This window comes from Carcharhinus amblyrhynchos, chromosome 14 (assembly GCF_965287045.1).
Source record: "Carcharhinus amblyrhynchos chromosome 14, sCarAmb.v2.hapA, whole genome shotgun sequence".
Classification (NCBI taxonomy): Eukaryota; Metazoa; Chordata; class Chondrichthyes; order Carcharhiniformes; family Carcharhinidae; genus Carcharhinus; species Carcharhinus amblyrhynchos.
The window spans coordinates 58,997,872-59,018,040 of NC_137337.1; the positions used below are offsets into that span (position 1 = coordinate 58,997,872).

General features: G+C 43.8%; 1 protein-coding gene across 2 annotated transcripts in view; it reads left to right on the plus strand.

Annotated features, from left to right (window-relative positions):
• The window catches only part of LOC145352708 (uncharacterized), a 233,939-nt gene that overhangs the window by 140,134 nt on the left and 73,636 nt on the right, over positions 1-20,169 (plus strand). For both annotated transcript variants that reach the window (XM_080202953.1, XM_080202954.1), the window contains exon 11: positions 11,309-11,420. In XM_080202953.1, the coding sequence (XP_080059079.1) occupies positions 11,309-11,420 (112 nt within the window). The remainder of the gene's footprint in view (positions 1-11,308; positions 11,421-20,169) is intronic.

The window sequence follows — 20,169 nt, forward strand, 5'->3', positions numbered from 1 at the left end:
CTTGTTTATTTTTTACCAAGTTAACATTTAATTTACGATAGCTCAGATATTGAATTAGCTTGCTATCACAATATAAAAACTTCTGTGATTCCTCATCATCTAATACAAGTTAATCACACTGGTTAAAAAGTAAAGAATTTGTATCACGTTATTGCATGGATTTTTATCATTTTTTTCTATATAAATACATTAGGGGATGGAGCACAGATTCAAGGAATAATTTGGGCCAGAAATGTTAATTATGAGGTTGCATAAACTTGGCTTTTGGTCCCTTAAGTATAGAAGATCGAGAGGTGTTCAAGTTAAGGTGTTTAGAATGATAAAGGGGTTCAACTTGATTGATATGGAGAATATGTTTAATCTGGTGGGTGGATTCAGAACTGAGAGAACAATCAAGTGAAATCAGAAAAATCACAAAAGGAGTTTTATCTGGAGCTGTCTCCTGTTGAATCTGAGGATCAATTAAAATTATCAAAGCTAAGGTTGACATTTTTTGTTAGGTATGTGTATGAAGCGTTTTGGTACAATGGCAGTTAAGTTGGCTTGAAGTATTGATATATCATGATCTATCGAATGGGAAGCAGGATTGAGGGCTGAATCGTCTACTTGTTTCTATGGGCTGAGCCTTAACTCCCAAAAATGGGTGACTAGGGATTGTGTCAGGGGTCAAAATCCAAAAAAGGGACATTAATCAAACTTGTTTTATACACACCCACTTTCAGTTTTAATGAAGTTGGGAAGAAGGGTGCATGAAGGATCTGTTTGTGAGTTCCAGAATGGTCATTCAAATGTTACAACGAGGCTGCCTGCCTTCATTTTAACAACTGTTCTATTTTTAAGCACAGGCTACGGCTTTGCCAAGCTTTGGGAAACTGGGCAGCTGAAAGAGGGCTAGAAGAGCTTATTCCATTACAGAACAGTTTGTGAGTCACAAGGAGCAGGAGTGTTCCCTCAAGGCCCAACAATAAACCCTGACCACCATCAGACCTCTCCCTTCCCAACAATCAGGAACCTTCCTCACTACCTGCCAAGTCAATCATGCAGGCAATTGGGACCTTCCTAACCTTGTGTTCTCTTCCCCACCCCCCACCCCACAAACTTCCAGGCCAATATTGGATCCCATCTCTCTCACTGTTGGATTCCCCTTCCCCTTATGCCCTATCCCCCATCACTATTCCAATTTCCCAGGCCTAGTTGCTGTTCTAGGCTTCAGCAGCCGTATCTAGCAGACTGCTGACTGATAGATTGCAAGCTTCCTGTGGATGTAATCCCACAATTAAACTGCTTTTGAATGCAATCCCACAGGAGAATTTTAAAGGAGCCCTACAATTAAATTCTGGAGAATGTTGCACTTCTGGGTTTTGCAACCTGATAATAGGCTGCAGGAATAACTTGGTGTTATCAACTAGGAGATATGCAAGAAAATGATTCAAACTTAGATTTTCCATTCCTTAGGGTGGGAACTAAAAGGAAGGACAAAAAAGACTTGGATTTATATTATTTATTACATTTAGCATTTTTCACAATTATTGGACATCTTGAAGCATATTATAGCAATGAAGTAATTTTGAAGGGTAGTGACTGTTAAAAGTACCGCAGCCAATTTTGTGCACAGTAAACTCCCACAAACCACAATGTGATAATGACCAGATTATTATGTTGAGGATGAATAAATATTGGGACAATTCCCTTACTCTTTTTAAAAGTAGTGTCATGCGATCTTTTACATCCACCAGAGCAGGCAGATGGGGCCTTGGTTTAACGTCTTACCCAGTACTACCTTATCCTAGAGTCTGCAATCCAAGCACTACATTGGATTGTCAGACTGATTTTTGTGATCACGTAAACCTGTGGACTTCAACCTGGAAGAGATGAGAGTGCTACCAATGTGTCGATAAGCAGCAAGACCTGGGCAACATTGAGACTTGGATTGATAAGTGACAAGTAACATTTGTGCCACACAAGTGACAATCAATAACCATTTCCAACAATTTCTAAATAATCTCCCTGTGACATTCAATCACGTTATTATCGCTGAATTCCCCATTATCAACATCCTAGATATTATCATTCAATAGAAACTTCACTGGACCAGTCACAGAAATACTGTGGGTCAGAGGCTGGGAATTCTGCGGCAAGTGCCTTACTTTCTGACTCCCCAAGCCTGTTCACCAGCTACAAGGCACAAGTCAGTGATGGAATACTCTCTATTTGGCTGGATGACTGCAGCTGTAACAACATTCAAGAAGCTCAGCATCATCCAGATAAATCAAACTGTTTAATTGACACCCCATCCACAATCTTAAACAATTCCTTCTGCAACCACAAATATAGTGACCACTGTGTACTGTATGTGAGATACATTTCAGAAACTTGCCTCCAACAGCACTTTCCAAACTCGTGACCAAAGTACAAGGGCAATAGATACATGGGAACACCACTACCTGCAAATTTTCCTCCAGGCTACATTACCATCCTGACTTGTAACTATAGGATAGTTCTTTTACTGTCATTGGGTCAATATCCTGCCAAACCCTTCCTCTCCACCACTTTCAAGAGGACAATTAGGGGCGGGCAACAATGCTATCCTAACCCCAATCCCTTGAAAGAATAAAAGAAACACCCACAGTTGACACTGTGGGAGGGAATAGTTTTAAAAATGGATATTTCGTTAGACATTGCAGCTCCAAAATTACCGTGGTAAATGTTTCTCTTTGTATGTAAAAGAAAACAACAAATAAAATTGCATCAATAAAATGTAATTGCAACTTGCGCAAGCGAAAAAAAAAGTCTTAGATTATACAGTGTTCTTCACGACCACGGAATTTATCAAAGAGTTATACAGCTCGTGAAAGTTGAAATGTTAAAATATTGATATAATGATTGTATTTATTATCACACAAAAAACAGTAACACTCTCCTGCAAGTCAAGGTTCTGTTCCCAACAAATGGGAGGAAGACGTGAACTGCAGAAAACAGGCAGACGTGGTTCAAATTGGGAAATGAAGTCAGCAATATCAGTGTGGTGCCTTGCTCCTGAATACAGTGCCGGAAGTGGTTGAATGATCTGATGAGCCAGGGGAAGTAAGTAACATGCCCTATTTAAGTACAGCCCCCCTTTTACAGTAACCCTCCAAAATGTTGTCGAACCATTATCTCAAAAGAATCCACAGCTCACACTCATTGGTTTTTTTCTCTCCCTACAGGAAATTACAGCACAGGACACTAGCGAGAGGCAGAACCAGGATGTGTCCCCCCATTATAACCAACCTGACAACCACAGAAAGCGAGGTGATGTAGATAAGACAAGTCTCCACATGCCTGGCCATTGACAGTGGAGGAATGGGGTCTCCCAGTTACATGATGAACAAATTATTAGATGCCAACTTGTCAGCCACAAAAATAAGCTGTTCTACACATGATGATTTAGAACAATTTCATTTTTAGTTCTAATTTATCTTTTGTCTCCCACGATTATCTCTGAATAGCTGCTGCTGGAGGAGGATGAAGACTGAGGTTACTGATCCTGAGGATGCACCATCACATGACTCATGATGCACTCGCCAGATTAGATACACGCATTCTTGAGGCTGCCTGGGCAGATGGTTTGTGTTGTCACATGGTGAAGCACACATCACAAGTGAGCAGAAACAGTTGGTAGAGACAAATAGCAGCAGTGCAAAGTATCTTTTGACTGTCCAAGCTCTCTCCAACTGGATGCAGCTGTTAAACCTCAGAGGTCATCAACAAAATTGACAATTCTGAAGCATCAGTAGACAGTGGATGGTATTTAATTCCCCTCACCTCTGATGATGAACTTAGAGTGGAACATGGCATTTAATTGGGTGAGAGGGTGCTGGCTGGGAACTCTGCTACCTTCTATCCTCAATCACCCTTGGCCTGGTAATCTTTGCTGATCCTGGACCTCTGATGTATGTTTGCCAGCAACTGCCACTGTACCAGGTGGCGTTGCTGGCCTCTAACCAGCCGCTCTCAAGGAGCAGGATTTCTGTCCTAGGGACCTTAGTGGCACTTGCCCAGTGGAGGTGGAACAGAGCTCTCATTGGCTCTCATCCTCCCCATTGTGCCCATCAAGTGACCTATTGCCTCTGTAAAACAGTATGACAAAGGAGGGCAGTGGGTATCTGCGGGAGAGATGGATTATTGGCTGGACTGCAGCACATCCTTGGCATTTTGGAAATCCTTGCTGTGCACATTGAAAGGTGCAGCCAGCTGAATTTCATTTTTTGTATCTCAATTACTTGTTCAGTAATTCATCCATTGGTTTGAAGTTTAAAAGTTCTGTGGCAAATTTGATGTCAAATGAAGGCATCATGGCAGCATCCTCAATACCTTTTGCAGACATCCAAGGGAGAGCTGCGTAAGCGGCTCCCATGCTGTTGAGAAATGCAAGTCAAAGAACCTCAAGGTAGTAGAAATAACTTCAAGTTGGACATCAGTATTTAAAGATTTTCTTACCTGACAATTACTCAGTCCCATTAATCTCCGCTGTCCTGCCAACTTGTTTTATTTGGCCAGGGAGCCAAGGAAACTTGTGCACTGAAAGTTAAAAATAGAATCCAGGGTTAAATCCCCTTTCAATAAATCCCCTCCCAATTACCTCTAATATGCTCAAATGTTTGACCTGCCTGTCCCATGGGAGTTTTCTGTGTGTTAATAAACATGCTCAAGTTAAATGCAGAAGTCACTGGGTTCCTGTCAGCTTCCTGACTCATCAACTTGATCTCTTGACCAACCACCCGCAGAGATATGCACTTACTCTGACAGGTTAAAATAACCCCCCCCCCGCGCCATCCCCAACTGTCTTGTGAGTGGTCATGAAGTAAAAAGTGGAAGTGAATGAGAAGAGTGCAGGCCCCAGTAAGGAGATACAGTTTTTATAAGAGTATCCAAAGAGAAGAATGATCAAAGAAATTTAAGTTTTTTTCTATATAGGACTGGATTTTCAGTGGGATTGGTACAGGGAGGAAAGTGCATGTTTCAAAAATGAAAAAGTGGGTGGTAAGATAAAAACAGTCAGTCAAATTAAGGAACAGGAGGGGAGCACTGCAAATAGGAATGGAAAGGTGGCACAGTGGTTAGCACTGCTGTCTTACAGTTCCAAGGACCCAGGTTCGATTCCTGGCTTGGAACATTGTCTGTGTGGAGTTTACACATTGTCTGCATGGGCTTCTTCTGGGTGCTCCTCCCACGGTTCAAAGAAGTGCGGATTAGATGGATTGGCTATGCTAAATTGCCACTTACTGTCAGAGGTCTAGTAGGGTAAGTATGTGGAATAGGGGCTGGGTGGGATTGTGGTCAATGCAGGCTCGATGGGCTGAATGGCCTCCTTCTGCACTGTAGTTTTTCTAAAATAAAAGGAATGGAGATGGTGGAATAGAGCATTGTGCAGTGGAGAGAAGAGCAGGGACAGTTGTGGAGGGCAAGAAATGAGTACTAAGAAATTAAGAATAAACCAGAGGCCGAGACTTGAGAACCTTACCCGAAAATGGCTGGGACCAGAATCCAGGACACTGGGTACTTTAGCATTGAAGTAATGCTTCATCAACATTTACAAAGTTAGGGAGTTTCTGTTCTTGGAGTGTGTAGATATGTGGCATATGCAAGACTTTTAATGTATAGCTATGGCCTTGTTTACTCTAGAAATAAAATTTTGTAATTTTAAGTTGATTTAGTATAAACAGAACTGACTGGGAAGAATCCTTTACGTGCTTTGTTATTGTTATTGGCATCCATCCTTCTCAGGAGATGATAGACTGTGCCTCAGGTGTAAGTCACTTCTGTAATGAACATTTTTGTGACTGTAGAGACTGATTCATGATTGGCATTCTCTTCTGTAGCTGGCACAGATCAGTAGCATTGGCCTGAAGTTGACATTTTTTCCTTCCAGTAGGCGCTCTCTTTTCACCATCTGATCATTTATTTTGTCCTCTGCTTTTTCCACACTGGTCCTGTCTGCTTGACTCTAGGCACTTGGGTCAGCAGCCAAGACCTCCTATGGATTGACTCTTTTCAACCTAAAGTCTTGCTTGCAGACATTCTTGTATCACAAATATGGGTAACCTGTTGGCCTCATAAGTCTTTGGGGTTTCAGCGATCATCCATTTGGCTCCCATATCCCAGTCAAAGAAGTCACTGTTAACTTAAGGGCAATCATTCTGAGGATTCCTGCATGCAGGTGTACTTTGCAGCACTCTGCCTTGCCAGGCAGTGTTCAATATTCATCTGAGGCAGCAGAGATGGCAGCTGCTTTTCTTGGCTTGCATAATGGATGGTGCTGAGAATACAAACCTGGTACACCCAGAGCTTTGTATTTTCAATTATTTTGCTGTTGGTCCACACTCAACCTGTTAACATTGACATGACAGTTGTGGCCTTGGCAGTCCTGGTGTTGACTCCGTCAGGAAGGAACAGGCTTCTGATGATTGTTGCTCCAAAATATTTGAAGCATTGATGACCTCCAAAGTGAGGTTGTTAATGTCGGTTTAAGGTGGATTCTCTCTGTTTTGGCCCATAACTTTAGTTTTCCTGGTGCTAATTGTCAGTTCAAACTCCTTGTAGGCCCCCTTCAAAAGAGTGAAAGCAATTTTCAGAAGAGTGGGAGAATCAATCTACAAGCTGTTTCAAGTGAACTTCAGCACAGGATGCCAGCGTGGCATCATCAGCCAATAGCAATCGCAAACTGGGGCATATTCTGCATTTGGCCTTGGTGCACTGTTGCTAGGTCAAACAAATTGTCGTTGGTTCTCATTTGAGTCACAAAAAGTGCACAAAAATGTTGACACCTGGATACATCTCTATTTTTCCCTGTTGCTGATCTTGAAAGCATCCAATGATGCTCCATTGTAACTGATGTAAGTAACTGCATGTTTTGTGGAAAGAACAAATTAAATCAGGCAGCCTATTTTCCACAGGCATTTACAGTTTCCATCTCTGCTGACAAGGTTAAAGGCCTTGGTGAGATCTGTGAAAGCAATATGGAATGTGTTTATGACATTTTTCTTCTAACTGCAGAAATGAGGAAATCATGTCAATGCCAATCTTCAGCTCTGAAGCCACACTGACACTGAGTAGATGGGTTATGCCAAAGTCCGCAACCAGGTCACAGCAATGTGAGCAAAGACATTCCCCACAATACATAACAAGAGAGATGCCTTGATATTATTGCAGTCACTGCGATCCCTTTTGTTTTTGTACAAGGTGACTGTTTTTACTTTGCATGTCTCAATGCACAAATCTGTCCTTCCAGTAGGGATAGCAGTTCGTACAAATGCTGCAGCAGTGCTAGTTTTCCACTTTTGATGATTTTGGATGGATTTCCATCCAAAATCCTGGGAACCTACCACTGGGAAAATGGACAAGGGCCTTGTTGAGCTCTGCTCTGGTGAGCTTGCTTCCAGGCTTTCCTGATCAGAAAGTCTGAAATGGTGCTGAAAGCCTCTTTGTTGACAACATTCTCCATTGCATAAAGTTTGAGGCAGCGCTGCACCTGTCTGCATACTTGATTCAGTGATGTCTTCAAGGATGCTGATTTGGCTGCTGATAGAACATAGAACAGTATAGCTGATAGGCCTTTGTTTTCTTGGGTTCCTTTATACATCCATCTAGCATCCCGGTATGCTGGCAACTTGAATACTGTTGCAGAGTTACAACCAGAGTTTGTATCCTAGGGGACTTTATAGTACATGAGAACTCTCTTAGTTACAGTAACTGGCTCCATTTCAGTCCAGTAAGCCTCAAAACCAGCAGTACCCCTCTGATCTCACTCCTAAATACTGAGAGTACAGAATTATAGACAATGTTGTGCAGATGATCCCACTTTAACCCCATAATATGGCTTGTACATTGTCATCCAGAAGAACCAGATAGAGGATGTTTGGGTCCTGTGAGTCAATGGTAAGGCAACTGTTCATCCAAGAATGACATTTCTTTTTGGATTGCTATTATTTCCTTGGCTGAAGTCTCACTACACACCTCAGAGTGGTAAGGATCACAGTTAGTACTGTGATAGCTACAAGTGATGAAGACACTGTTGAGGGGGATACAGCTAGTGATGGTGAGATCCAGTTAGTGCCAGTGGTATGATCTTTGGGGCATCTTGTGGCACTGCTTAGTTTGGAAATTGCTGTTTCTGGCAGAGTCCATACATAGCTCCAGCAACCTCTATCCATTTCTGTTCATCTCACCGATTCCCTGGAGCCCTGTGCACATTATGCAAGTTGTGTATTCAATACCTACCATTATATTGAAGTCTCCTGGATGGTACAGAGACTCGGTCCTGTGAGTTCTGCTAAAGGCAGCGTAAGTGCCTCAGAATTGATCCTTGACATTTGCATGGAGGTGAGCTTGGCATAGATTCACAAGATTAACAAGCTTGTTGATGTGTGTAAGAAACCTCTCTGAGCCTTATATTTGGTGGCGGGGGGTGGGTGGGGTGTCAGTCTTTGAAAATAGAGTACTTTTTATTGCAAATTCACTCTATGCTCACCTGTTGCCTCTTGAATTTTCACCTGTCAGTAGAACGGGTGGTGGTTTCTCTCGTTTCATTTTGAGTGATCCTCACTTGGTAAGGCCAGGGCATATGGTGACATGGTGGCACAGTGGTTAGCATTGCTGCCTCATAGCACCAGGGACCCGCTTCAGTTCCTAGCTTGGGTCACTGTCTGTGTGGAGTCTGCATGTTCTCTCCATGTCTGCATGGGTTTTCTCTGGGTGCTCTGGTTTTCTCCTACAGTACAAAAGATATGCTGGTTAGCTGGATTAACCATGTTAAATTCTCCTTCAGTGTATCTGAACAGGTGCCGGAGTGTGGTGACTAGGGGATTTTCACAGTAATTTCATTGCAGTGTTAATAATGTGACACCAATAAGTAAACACGGCCTTTTGTTCTAACTTGCAATGCATATGTTCTTTGTTGAGTTTCTCTTGCCTGGTGCATAGATTAGCAAAGCTGCCTGTTGAACATTTACTCTCTCAGCTCCAAGACCCAATTGAAGCAAGTAGGCCGTGGTGGGCAACACCTAACAGACTGGAACTGCCCAGCTTGAGGCAGCTAGTAGATTTATAATGAGATGTGATGATTTCTCCCACCATCTGAAGTAGACCCTGACACTCCTGCACTGTACCACTTGAGCAAAAGTTTACAGCCAATAATTGTTTCTTCCCATGTTGTGCCAACAAAGAAAAAAACGTGAAGTTGGTGTGCCCTCTCCAGGGTGCAAGCTTGTGCTAAGAGTGAGGAGACCCTTGGCTGCCCAAGCATTAGGGCTAGGGGATTTTCTTAGTAACTTCATTGCAGTGTTAATGTAAGCCTACTTGTGACACTAATAAATAAATATCTTCTCAGCGTTACTAGTATTGTCCAAAGAAAAGAATGAAACCAGCGCTGTTTTTGATATCAGCTCTGAGAGCTGTTTGACAGATGCCTTTAGAACTCTATTCTGGATTTCCTGTCGGGGATAACTCCCTTAGCTGCCTTGGTTCGGTCTATTTACCGTAGCTTGTGGTCTGGCTTTTGGTACCAGACCATGACTCTATGCTGTTTGATTTGTATGTTACGCATCTGGAGCCAGGTCTCCTCCAAACCCCCTATAATTTAACCTGGGACTGCAAGGTACCCAGTTTGCTTACAATGCTACAGAGAGCCACTATAAAGGTCTTGTGATGACTAATCCATGTATTGGTGGAACAGGCTTAGGCACTTGACCCTCTCTTCACGATAATTATACTTCTAGCCTGTGGTGAAAGCTGAAAACGAGAGTTGATGATTAGACTGATCACCCACTATACTAATGCACTTGATACATCACATCAACAGGAGACACACGAAAGTTTCACTGGAAAAGGCAAAATATTCTGTTTTATACCATTATTTCATGCCTATTTAAATGTCTGAGTGTGCTGAACAACTTAATCTTGTTGATGTTAAGTATCTAAATTGAATTTGCCACTTTGAGATTTTTGTGAAAGAATAAATTTGTTATGGTTAGGGTTTGAGTTCCTCAGTGTTTAGCCAAGAAGTAACAGCTCTGTAGATTAGAAAAGTTCATGGGTCTAGTTAACATCTTTAGGACTGTACGATATCTTTAGACTTTGGCAGGAACTTTCTTCCCTCCAGAATAAACTAGCAATGGAATCTTCTGCTGATTCCAGAATAACTTTTTCTCATTGTTCTGAAATCATAATCTTAGAATCATAAAATCATACAATGCAGAAGGAAGTCATTCTGCCTATTGAGCCTACACCGACCACAGTACCATACAGGCCCTCCCCCCACCGGCACTTTTCTTAGCTAGTGCTCCTGACACTAAGGGGCAACTTGGTATAGCCAATCAACCTAACCCACACATCTTTGGACTGTGGGCGGCACGATGACACAATGGTTAGCACTGCTGCTTCACAACTCCAGGGACCTGGGTTCAATTCCTGGCTTAGGTCTGTATCTGTGTGGAGTTTGCATGTTCTGCCCGTGTCTGTGTGGGGTTCCGTCCGGGTGCTCCGATTTCCTCCCACAGTCCAAAGATGTGCAGGTTAGGTGGATTGGCCATGCCAAATTGACGCTAATGTCAGGGGACTAAGGGTTAATGTGTGGGGTTACGGGAGTAGGGCCTGGGTGAGATTGTGGTCAGTGCAGACTCAATGGGCTGAATGGCCTCCTTCTGCACTGTAGGGAATAATATGATTCTGTGAAACCGGAGCATCCAGAGGAAACCCAAGCAGACATGGGAAGAATGTGCAAAGTCCACACACAGTGACCCAAGGCAGGAATCAAACCCGGGTCCCTAACACTATGTGGCAGCTAACCACTAGGCCACCATGCTGCTCTTGTGAGAGATATTGCCATGTTGAAAGATTGTCAAAATAGAATTTGGTGAGCGTTATCAGCTATTTGGCATCCAAAGTAGAAGTAGTCAAAAAAAGGTTATTCCTGAATTCGGCATTGTTGTATTTCTCGGTGAGCAGTACAGTCAGTCCACAGAAATGTGCATGTTTTGCTTCCTCATAATGATATGCTATGCAATGTGATTCTTCTGTGTTTCATGCCACAAGTAAACATCTTCTTTGGAGAAAAAAGCGTATTTTCTTAAATTAAGTAATGGCATGTGCTATTTTAAAGTTGTTTGCAAAGCTTTTAACATAATGGGAGAGTATTCTGTTGCGTATGCGTGTGAAAAATGGTGGCCATCATCACATTTCCAAAAGGAATTTAAACTGTTAAAAAGCACTTCGAAAATGGTATTTTCCATCTGATGCTATTCTATAAATATACACTGTTTCTATGTTTCAGATGATGGTAATCATTCCGACAAGACCAAAGAATTGTTATCCTGGTCCGAAGCTACAGATAGCAGTAAATCGAAGGGCAAAGACAGACTGACTGGAAGAGCCAGAAGCTTTAAGTAAGTGCAACAGTGAAAGGATGTTGACTTTGTATTCTGTTGGGAGATTCACCATTGTTTTTTTAATATATAACACACAGCTTTTGGAACATCCTGCGAGTTGCTTTAGAAGTAAACATCATATATCCCTGTTTTTTAAAGGGATAGATTGGTCTGGGACATCTTCTAACACTGGTCAAGAACCCATTGGGGAAACACATGCTCAAACAACATAAGGATGATTGACGTTTCGACATATATTTTTAATTTATCAAAATTGGTCAGATTTGTGACTGGAGAACCTCATATGAAATATTTCAGAAGAGTTCTACCTTTTATAGATTGAAGCTTTGATATTATGGCATAATTCAGCCAAATGTGGCACCAAGTAACCTGAGTAAACCTGAAGTTACAAGAGATCAAGCAAAAAACTCTCCCGTGACTAAAGACACTTCTGACACATTTATGGCTGTGGTTGTTGAAGGACACTCATTTTTAATGTTACAGGCATTGCTGCAGATGTTCTGCAAGGCAGCATCCTAGGTGCAAATATCTTACCATCATGTGGTCAGAAATGGGGCTGTTGTATTTTCTGCATATCCTCATAATGGAGCCACCCATGCCAGCCCAGCAAGATCTGGACAACATCCAAGTTTGCACTGGCAAATGCTAAGTAACATTGGTGCCATACAAGTACGTGACGGCAAGCATCTATAGCAAGAAAAATCTAATCATCCCCCCACGATAATAGTATTCCTATCGTGGAATCCCTTGTCAACATTCTTGAGGTCACATTGACCAGACCTGTTTGTAAATGTCATATCTACTGGAGATTGGCATTCTGAAGTGCATAGCTCACTTCCAGAATACTCAAAACTCCCCCACCTTCTGAAGGTGGGATAGTTACTGGCTGGATCTCCCACTGCACTGCACCAGCTAAATTCTTTTCTGTTGGTAGCAGAAAAAATCAATAGAAGTTTGAACATTCTGTTCTCACTTACCTTGTTAGTTGATGGAATTGAAGAAGCTGATCATTAGCCAGCTTAGCTATAGTAGATGTATGATCCATGCCGATCAGGGGGTCTGCAGAGAAAGCGGGGGAACTTGTATTTGATACCCCCATTACCATCAAAAACAAGTTGGTTTTTTAAAATAATCGTGTCTGTACTATGCAGTGCAATTTGATTTGAAAGAAGTCCCCAATTGTAAACACTGGCTTGACCCCATGTTGAATTATTTTTGTGTATGCAACCCAAAACTTAAGACCCAGATTCAAATAATTAGTCCACAGAAATTCCCCTAAGGTTCCTTATCCAATCTGTACCATGTTGATGATTCACTTTGGAATTACGTTATTTTGCTGAACACAAGGTCAAAATGAATTAAATCCAAGTTTTCTAATTGTATCAAAGCTAAGTGTACTTTTTTCCCATCTTGTAAAAGAACAAAGTATAAAAATAGTATCCTTGGTTGCTGTGAAAAAGATTAAGAAAGAATAGCCAGTTATAGTAACTGCTTGTGATATTCAATCTGAGAAATAGATCAAAATTCATGTTTGGGGTTTTACTCTGGAGTGCATGTTGAGGAGTTATGGATGTATCTGCCATGGCATAAAGAGGCTCCGCAACAGGCTTGTGTATCTGTAAACTGTACTGGCTACTGTATAAATGTAAACTAGAAAACTTGGGAATGTAAATTTTTTCAATCCTTGTTTATTTCACTGGGTGGCAGATTGTGGGACACAGATTTGTCAGTTGGCAAGGCTACATTCAGGTCTTTTCACTCTCAGTAACTGCTTTATTAATACTGACACGGGCTGGCACAATGGCATAGTGGTTAGCACTGTTGTCTCTCAGCACCAGGGACCCAGGTTCAAATCCAGCCTTGAGTGATTGTGTGGAGTTTACACATTTTCCCCGTGTCTGTGTGGGTTTTGTCCAGGTGCTCCAGTTTCCTCCCACAGTCCAAAGATGTACAGGTTAGGTGGATTGGCCATGTTAAATTGCCCCTTAATGCCCAAAGATGTGTAAGTTGGAAGAATTATCCATGGCAAATGTGTGGAGAGGGAGAGCGCCTAGGTAAGACACCCTGTCAGAGAGTCTATGCAGCCCAAATGGCGGCCTCCTGCTCAGTAGGGATTCTATAACAATCAATAATATATTTTTTTCAAATGGACAGCATGGTGACATAGTCGTTACCATACCTGCCTCACAATGCTAGGGACCCGGGTTCGATTCCATCCTTGGGTGACTGTGTGGAGTTTGCACATTCTCCCCGTGGCTGTGTGGGTTTCCTCCCAGAGTCGAAGGATATCCAAAAAGATTGATCCCCATTGATATGGCCAAGGTAGGTGCTGTTTTGGAGCTTTGGTGCCAACTCGATGGGCTGAATGCCCTCTTCTGCACGATAGGCATTCCATGATTTTATAACACAGGAAACATTTTCAAATGTAGCGCTGAGTGATTTTAGTAATGCATGTGATCATATAGATCATAATATCACAATCAACAATCTCCTTTGATTAGATGTGAGCCTAGTCATGTATATGACACAATGAGTTTGATGTGAATTGTGTACTTCAATTTGGATAAGGCTACCTCCAGGGATCCCACAGGGAATCAAATTAATCCCTACTTTATCTATTCGTTGCTTTTATCCAACGCTCTTGTCGAGCGGTTTCGGTGATGGGAGCAAAAAATATAGCAAAAAGTCCAAAGTTAAGTTTTACGTCAGCGTGGAAGTTTGCTGTGCTTGTCCCCTCCCCTGTCCATGGCGGATCTTATTTTCTACCATTCAACATTAGGAGAATCGTAATAATAATACATCTGCATCACATTATCAGACCTTTACGCTGTAATCATACCGCCCCACCCCTCCCCATCAAAAAATCTATCCGTAGCGGCATGATATCAGAATGATGCAAATCAGGACAGACTTCAGAAAGCATGCACGTGACAAACACACCTCCAAAGGGAGCTTAGAGGTGAGCACAGCACTTGCAGAGCAGCTCCACATATCAGGGGATAGACTTGGAATCAGACACTGATTTCATAAGAACATAAGAAATAGGAGCAGGAGTAGGCCATCTGGCCCTTCGAGCCTGCCCCGCCATTCAATAAGATCATGGCTGATCTGTCGTGGCTCAGTTCCACTTTCCCGCCCTCTCCCCATAACCCTTAATCCCCTCTCTTATCAAAAACCCATCAACCCGCTTCTTAAAAATATTTAGCGAGGCAGCCTCCACCACTTCAACGGGCAGAGAATTCCAGAGATTCACCACCCTTTGAGTGAAGAAGTTCCTCCTCAACTCCGTTCTGAACCGCCCCCCCTTTATCTTGAGGCTGTGCCCCCTAGTCCTACTGTCTTTTTTGAGCGGGAAGAGTCTTTCCACCTCTATCCTATCCATCCCATTCATCATCTTATACGTCTCAATGAGATCTCCCCTCATTCTTCTAAACTCTAACGAGTACAAGCCTAGTTTATTCAGCCTCTCCTCATAGCTCAACCCCCTCAACTCCGGTATCAGCCTAGTAAACCTCCTCTGCACTCCCTCCAGGGCCAAAATATCCTTGCGCAGGTGCGGCGCCCAAAACTGCACACAGTACTCCAGCTGCGGCCTCACCAATGCCCTATACAGCTGCAGCAAGACCTCCCTACTTTTATATTCAATCCCCCTCGCTATGAAGGCCAGCATCCCATTCGCCTTCCTGACCACCTGCTGCACTTGCAGGCTGGGTTTTTGCGACTCATGCACAAGGACCCCGAGGTCCCTCTGCACCGAGGGAATACTGGGATACCATTGGATGATTATCGATCGGTTGACTACAAGGTTCCAGGAGCCTAGTATGGGGACACCAATGGTTGGACTTCCGAGCGTTTGACTGTCAAATGTGAAAAACACCATTTTTGAGGATGCCTTATGCTGCCAGGGCATAGGACTTACATGGCCTCACAGAAAGAGGAGAGGCCTGGTGCACAGGCTTCTGCGGAGCCTCAAACAGGAAAGGGAAGATAAGGGTGGGGGTGGTGGGGGCGGGGAGGTGGAAATGAGGGGAGGGATAGTGGCAGTGAGACAGGCTTCTGAAGGTGGCATGTTGTCTAGAGTTAAGGATAATTGAAAAACAAATTAGTCATCAGTACTCTGTTGCATCTGAGACTGCTCTGTCAAGCCTGGAGTCGAACAAGTCACACAATTATGACAACTCGAGCACAATGTATGTGTGTATCACTGATTGCTGCTCAGCATTTACCCCGGCTCACTGATCTCCAAAATCGATGCTGCCATAGTGAGCATGTGCCATTAGTCAAATTGGCAAGCAACTATATCCCTCCCATTAGAGTTGGCAATAGCACGTTTACTGTGGAGAGTGCTCCAAATTCTTGGCTTTGTTCCGATGTGTGTATTGATAAGTACACCCAATAGAACAGGTTGAGTGTGAGACCTTTGACACAAGCTTTGGACAATGCTTGGCCTGAGATGAGATAGCTCAGGATGCAATCAAGTGGCCAAAGCTGTGGCCGTTTGGTCATGTACTGTGGGGCGAGGGTAGTGTGGGGTATTGCCAAAGTAAAATGTGGAGTGCGGTGGCCAGGACATGAGTCAGTGGGCTTTAAGAGGCATGGAATAGACAATGAGTGGTCCTTAGGACACAAATGATAATCCTCAAGTCTCTCTTTGACACTGCTGTAAAAAGAATATACAGAATATGGAGTCTGGTGACCTCACTGTCGTTCTTACTTATAGGCAGGAGGGAAGAAGAAGACATTAATGGAGGCACCTGGATCTCCAAAGACAGAAGCAGAAACATAAAGCAAAAGGGGTGGCAGGGCCGCCTTCGTACGCAGAGAATGAATGCTAGAGGGACATGGCTTGGATGATCCTTACTAGACCCAGGGTCTATTGAGAGTTCTGAACGTACCTGCAGATCTCCAAGAACCAGTCTCATTGAAGATTGTACATGTCCAGGGATATGGTTGGTCACATCTTCCACTTTCCGCAGGATTTGGCACCAGGGGGACTCGGAGGGCATCCAGTGCCAGTGTCACTGAAAGTAACTGCGGTGCTTAATTTTTACGCAAGTGGCTCCTTCCACTTGTAAAGCAAGTGGCTTTACAGGTGACTTCTGCAGGATTTTGCAAGCCTCTGCACACAAGTGCGTCCAGGGGGTGACAGATGCAATTTTTGCATAGACACTCCAATGCAACGAGGTCAAGACAGCTATGGTGACAGCCATCATGAAAACTTTGTTGCATGACTTTTGTCCTGCACTACTGCACTTGCGAGTATCCATCAGAATTTCAAGATCTCACTCCAGTTGCCCCTCTATCCCAAGGTGGGAGACAGTGGCTGTTGGGCACCCATAGGGAAGAGGATCAGCTGGTGCACACCCCAGGCCACACACCCAAGGGACTCTGGGAGTGTCATGCCCATTCGAATCCCATCTTCCTGTGAACACTTCAGGTCCACATGATGAGGACGGTGGCCTGCTACACAGAAGGACCCCAAAAGCAGGGTCACAGACAGAGGCACAGAATTTTGTCCGTTTCGATTAGGATCACTCGAGCCAAGGTGCAGAAGCGATGAGCTTTGTACAGACCTTGGGTTTTCCACAGGTGCAGGATACTATTGACTGTACTCGGGTGGCACTCAGATCTTCAGCACTTCAAACTATGAACTCTGTGAACTGCAGGGGCTTCCGTCGCTGAATATTCAGCTGATTCTGCAGGTCAGTGCTCAATTCCCATGGAGTGTGCGTGACTCCTATGTTCTGAGCCACTTCCAGTTCCGAGGCATGTTTCAAGATCCACACTGGTTGCCAGTTGATTTCTTGGTGAAAAGGGCTACCAACTGAAGAGGCTGATGACGCCTGTGCAGAGGCCACAGAGTCCAGCTGAGATCAGATAGTGAGGTTCATGCCTCAACTCACACCTTGATGAATCAAACTACAGGGATGTTAAAGATGAGGATTTGATGCCTGGACCAGTCCTGCAATACAATCTGCAGAAGAGTGCACATCATGGTCATCTGTTGTGCTGTGCACAACCTGGTGCTGCAACACACTATGCAACTGGAGGTTCTTTAATCTTTCTAACCCTGCAGCTATGTTTTGGTGATCCCCAACATCTGCAGCAGAGGTGGATGCAACCAGCTATCTGCTATGCCTTGCTGTTTGTGATAAATTTGGCATGTGTCCTCTGGAGGCCCAAGACCTGAGGGGCCCCAACCCTGCTTTTGGGGTCCTTCTGTGTAGCAGGCCACCGTCCTCATCATGTGGACCTGAAGTGTTCACAGGAAGATGGGATTCGGATGGGCGTGACACTCCCAGAGTCCCTTGGGTGCATGGCCTGGGGTGTGCACCAGCTGATCCTCTTCCCTATGGGTGCCCAACAGCCACTGTTTCCCTCCTTGGGATAGAGGGGCAACTGGAGTGAGATCTTGAAATTCTGATGGACATTAGCAAGTGCATGGTGCAGCAGTGCAGGACAAAAGTCATGCAACAAAGCCTCCATGATAGCGGCCACCATAGCTGTCTTGACCTCGTTGCATTGGAGTGTCTACGCAATCACCTCAGAAAGAAGGCGGACAGACTCCCCCATGCAGCTTTGCAATCCGAGGAGCATATCAGGTACCACCTTCTGATTTTCTTGAGTTTGCCTTTGAAACTCTCATGATTGACGCATGACCAAGTTCAGAGGCTTATTATCTGACTGAGACTGAACTGATTCGTGGCCTCCAGCAATCCTCTGATGCCCGCACCCTGCATCAACCCACCTACTTGGATCTGAAAATGATGTGCTTACCAGACTGGCCCCTGAAGCTACTTTAGAACTAGGTTCCACTGAGATATTTGTTTCTGTACAGGTGGAGAGTATGCAGTGGCAGTTCTTCTTCTGGGTCTGTGAATCCCTCCTCAGTGTTGCAGTCAGGGCTGGAGTCAAGGTCCTGGCTGGAGGACCCTTCCTTGGCTGCTTCCCAGATGTGCCATTGAAACGAACGAATTAGTGCATGACATGTGCCTGAGAAGCAGGAGGCATGACTAACAGCATTGTTATCTGATGATGCAGTGCTGAATCCTTACCTGGTTTATTATTGCTGTGTGGTGTTCTCTTCTGCCGGGTGGTTAGTGCTGACCACTGCTGCCACCACTTCCCATGCTGGGTTCACCACTTTGCAGGATGTTTTTTTTTCCAGAGCATGAGTATAGCACAACCATAATATCGAGCAGTCTCTCCAGACAACCTGCAAAATGTGTTTGCTGTGCACTGGGATGGCCTTTAAATGTGGTACTCTGATTGCAGCTCTGAGCGGATGGCAGGATGGGCAAATCACAGGACTCTGGACTTGGCCAGTGGCATGGCGCGGAACCTGTGCATGAAAATTTTTGGCACCAGGTGCAGCAATACATTGGCGGGAAAAGCCATCATTGCATTTGTCAGCCTCAACATTGCTTTTCCTACCCGCCATCAGCCTGTGCCGATTTGAATAAAATCTCACCCCTTGTGTGTGAAAGAAATGCCTAAACAAGCAAATGGAAGACCTCAAATGCTACATCTTAAGAATCACAGCATTCTTCAAACTAACCTATTCACTTTGTTTCATAGTTATTTAAGACCCAATGATGAATACATCATCTGTTTGGAATGCTGAATTTAGCAAAAAGCATGCAAACAAGCATAAAAACATTCAGGAAGATGCACTGAAAGTAATCCGAGGTAACATTTACCAAAACTCTTCTGACACAAGCAACACGGGTGGCACAGTGGTTAGCACTGCTGCCTCACAGCTCTAGGGACCCAGGTTCGATTCCAGCCTTGGGTGACTGTCTCTCTGTGTGGAGTTTGCACATTCTCCCCCTCTCTGCATGGGTTTCTTCCCATAGTCCAAAGGTGAGCAGACTAGGTTAATTGGCCATGTTAAATTGCCCCTTAGTGCCAGTAAAGTTTGTTTATTAGTCACAAGTAAGGCTTACATCAACACCAATGAAGTTACTGTGAAATTCCCGTAGTGCCTGTTCGGGTCAGTGCACCTACCCAGCACGTCTTTCAGAATGTGGGAGAAAACCGGAGCACCCAAAGGAAACCCACGCAGACATGGGGAAAATATGCAAACTCAACACAGACAGTAACCTAAGCCCGGAATGGAACTTGGGTCCCTGGTGCTGTGAAGCAGCATTGCTAACCACTGTGCTACTGTGGGATTAGCAGGGTAAATACAAGGGATAAATACAGGGATAGACCTTGGGTGGGATTGTTGCCGATACTGACTCAAGGGGCCGAATGGCCTCATTCTGCACTGTAGGGATTCTGTGATTCTAAATGTGTTCTTTACTGAAAAGTGGAAAAAGTTCTGTCTGAATTTTGCTAGAAAACTATTGAATTCCACCTCAGTTACCATGATCTCCTGCTGCAACTGTACAAAAGTAAGCGTGCAATGGAATTAAGGAGAAAATACATTCTGCAAATAAGATATGGCATGGATAGATGTGCAACAGTCCAATCTCTTATTTTATAAAATTCAAATAGTATGTAAATTATTGAGAATTTAATGAACGCAGATGATCAGTGCTTTATTATAAAATGTAGAGTGCAGTGGTTGACCGGCACTCCTGTTCCAATCTCTTGTGTTCTTGTACACAATATGTCTACTCTGCTGATGGATAGGTTTTGTGTTGAATAGAAGTAATGTCTGCTGGGCAGTACTAAATCTAAAAAACATTCTTATGGTTTAACTATCATAATGGCATTACCTACACTCACTAGATCTAAAAAA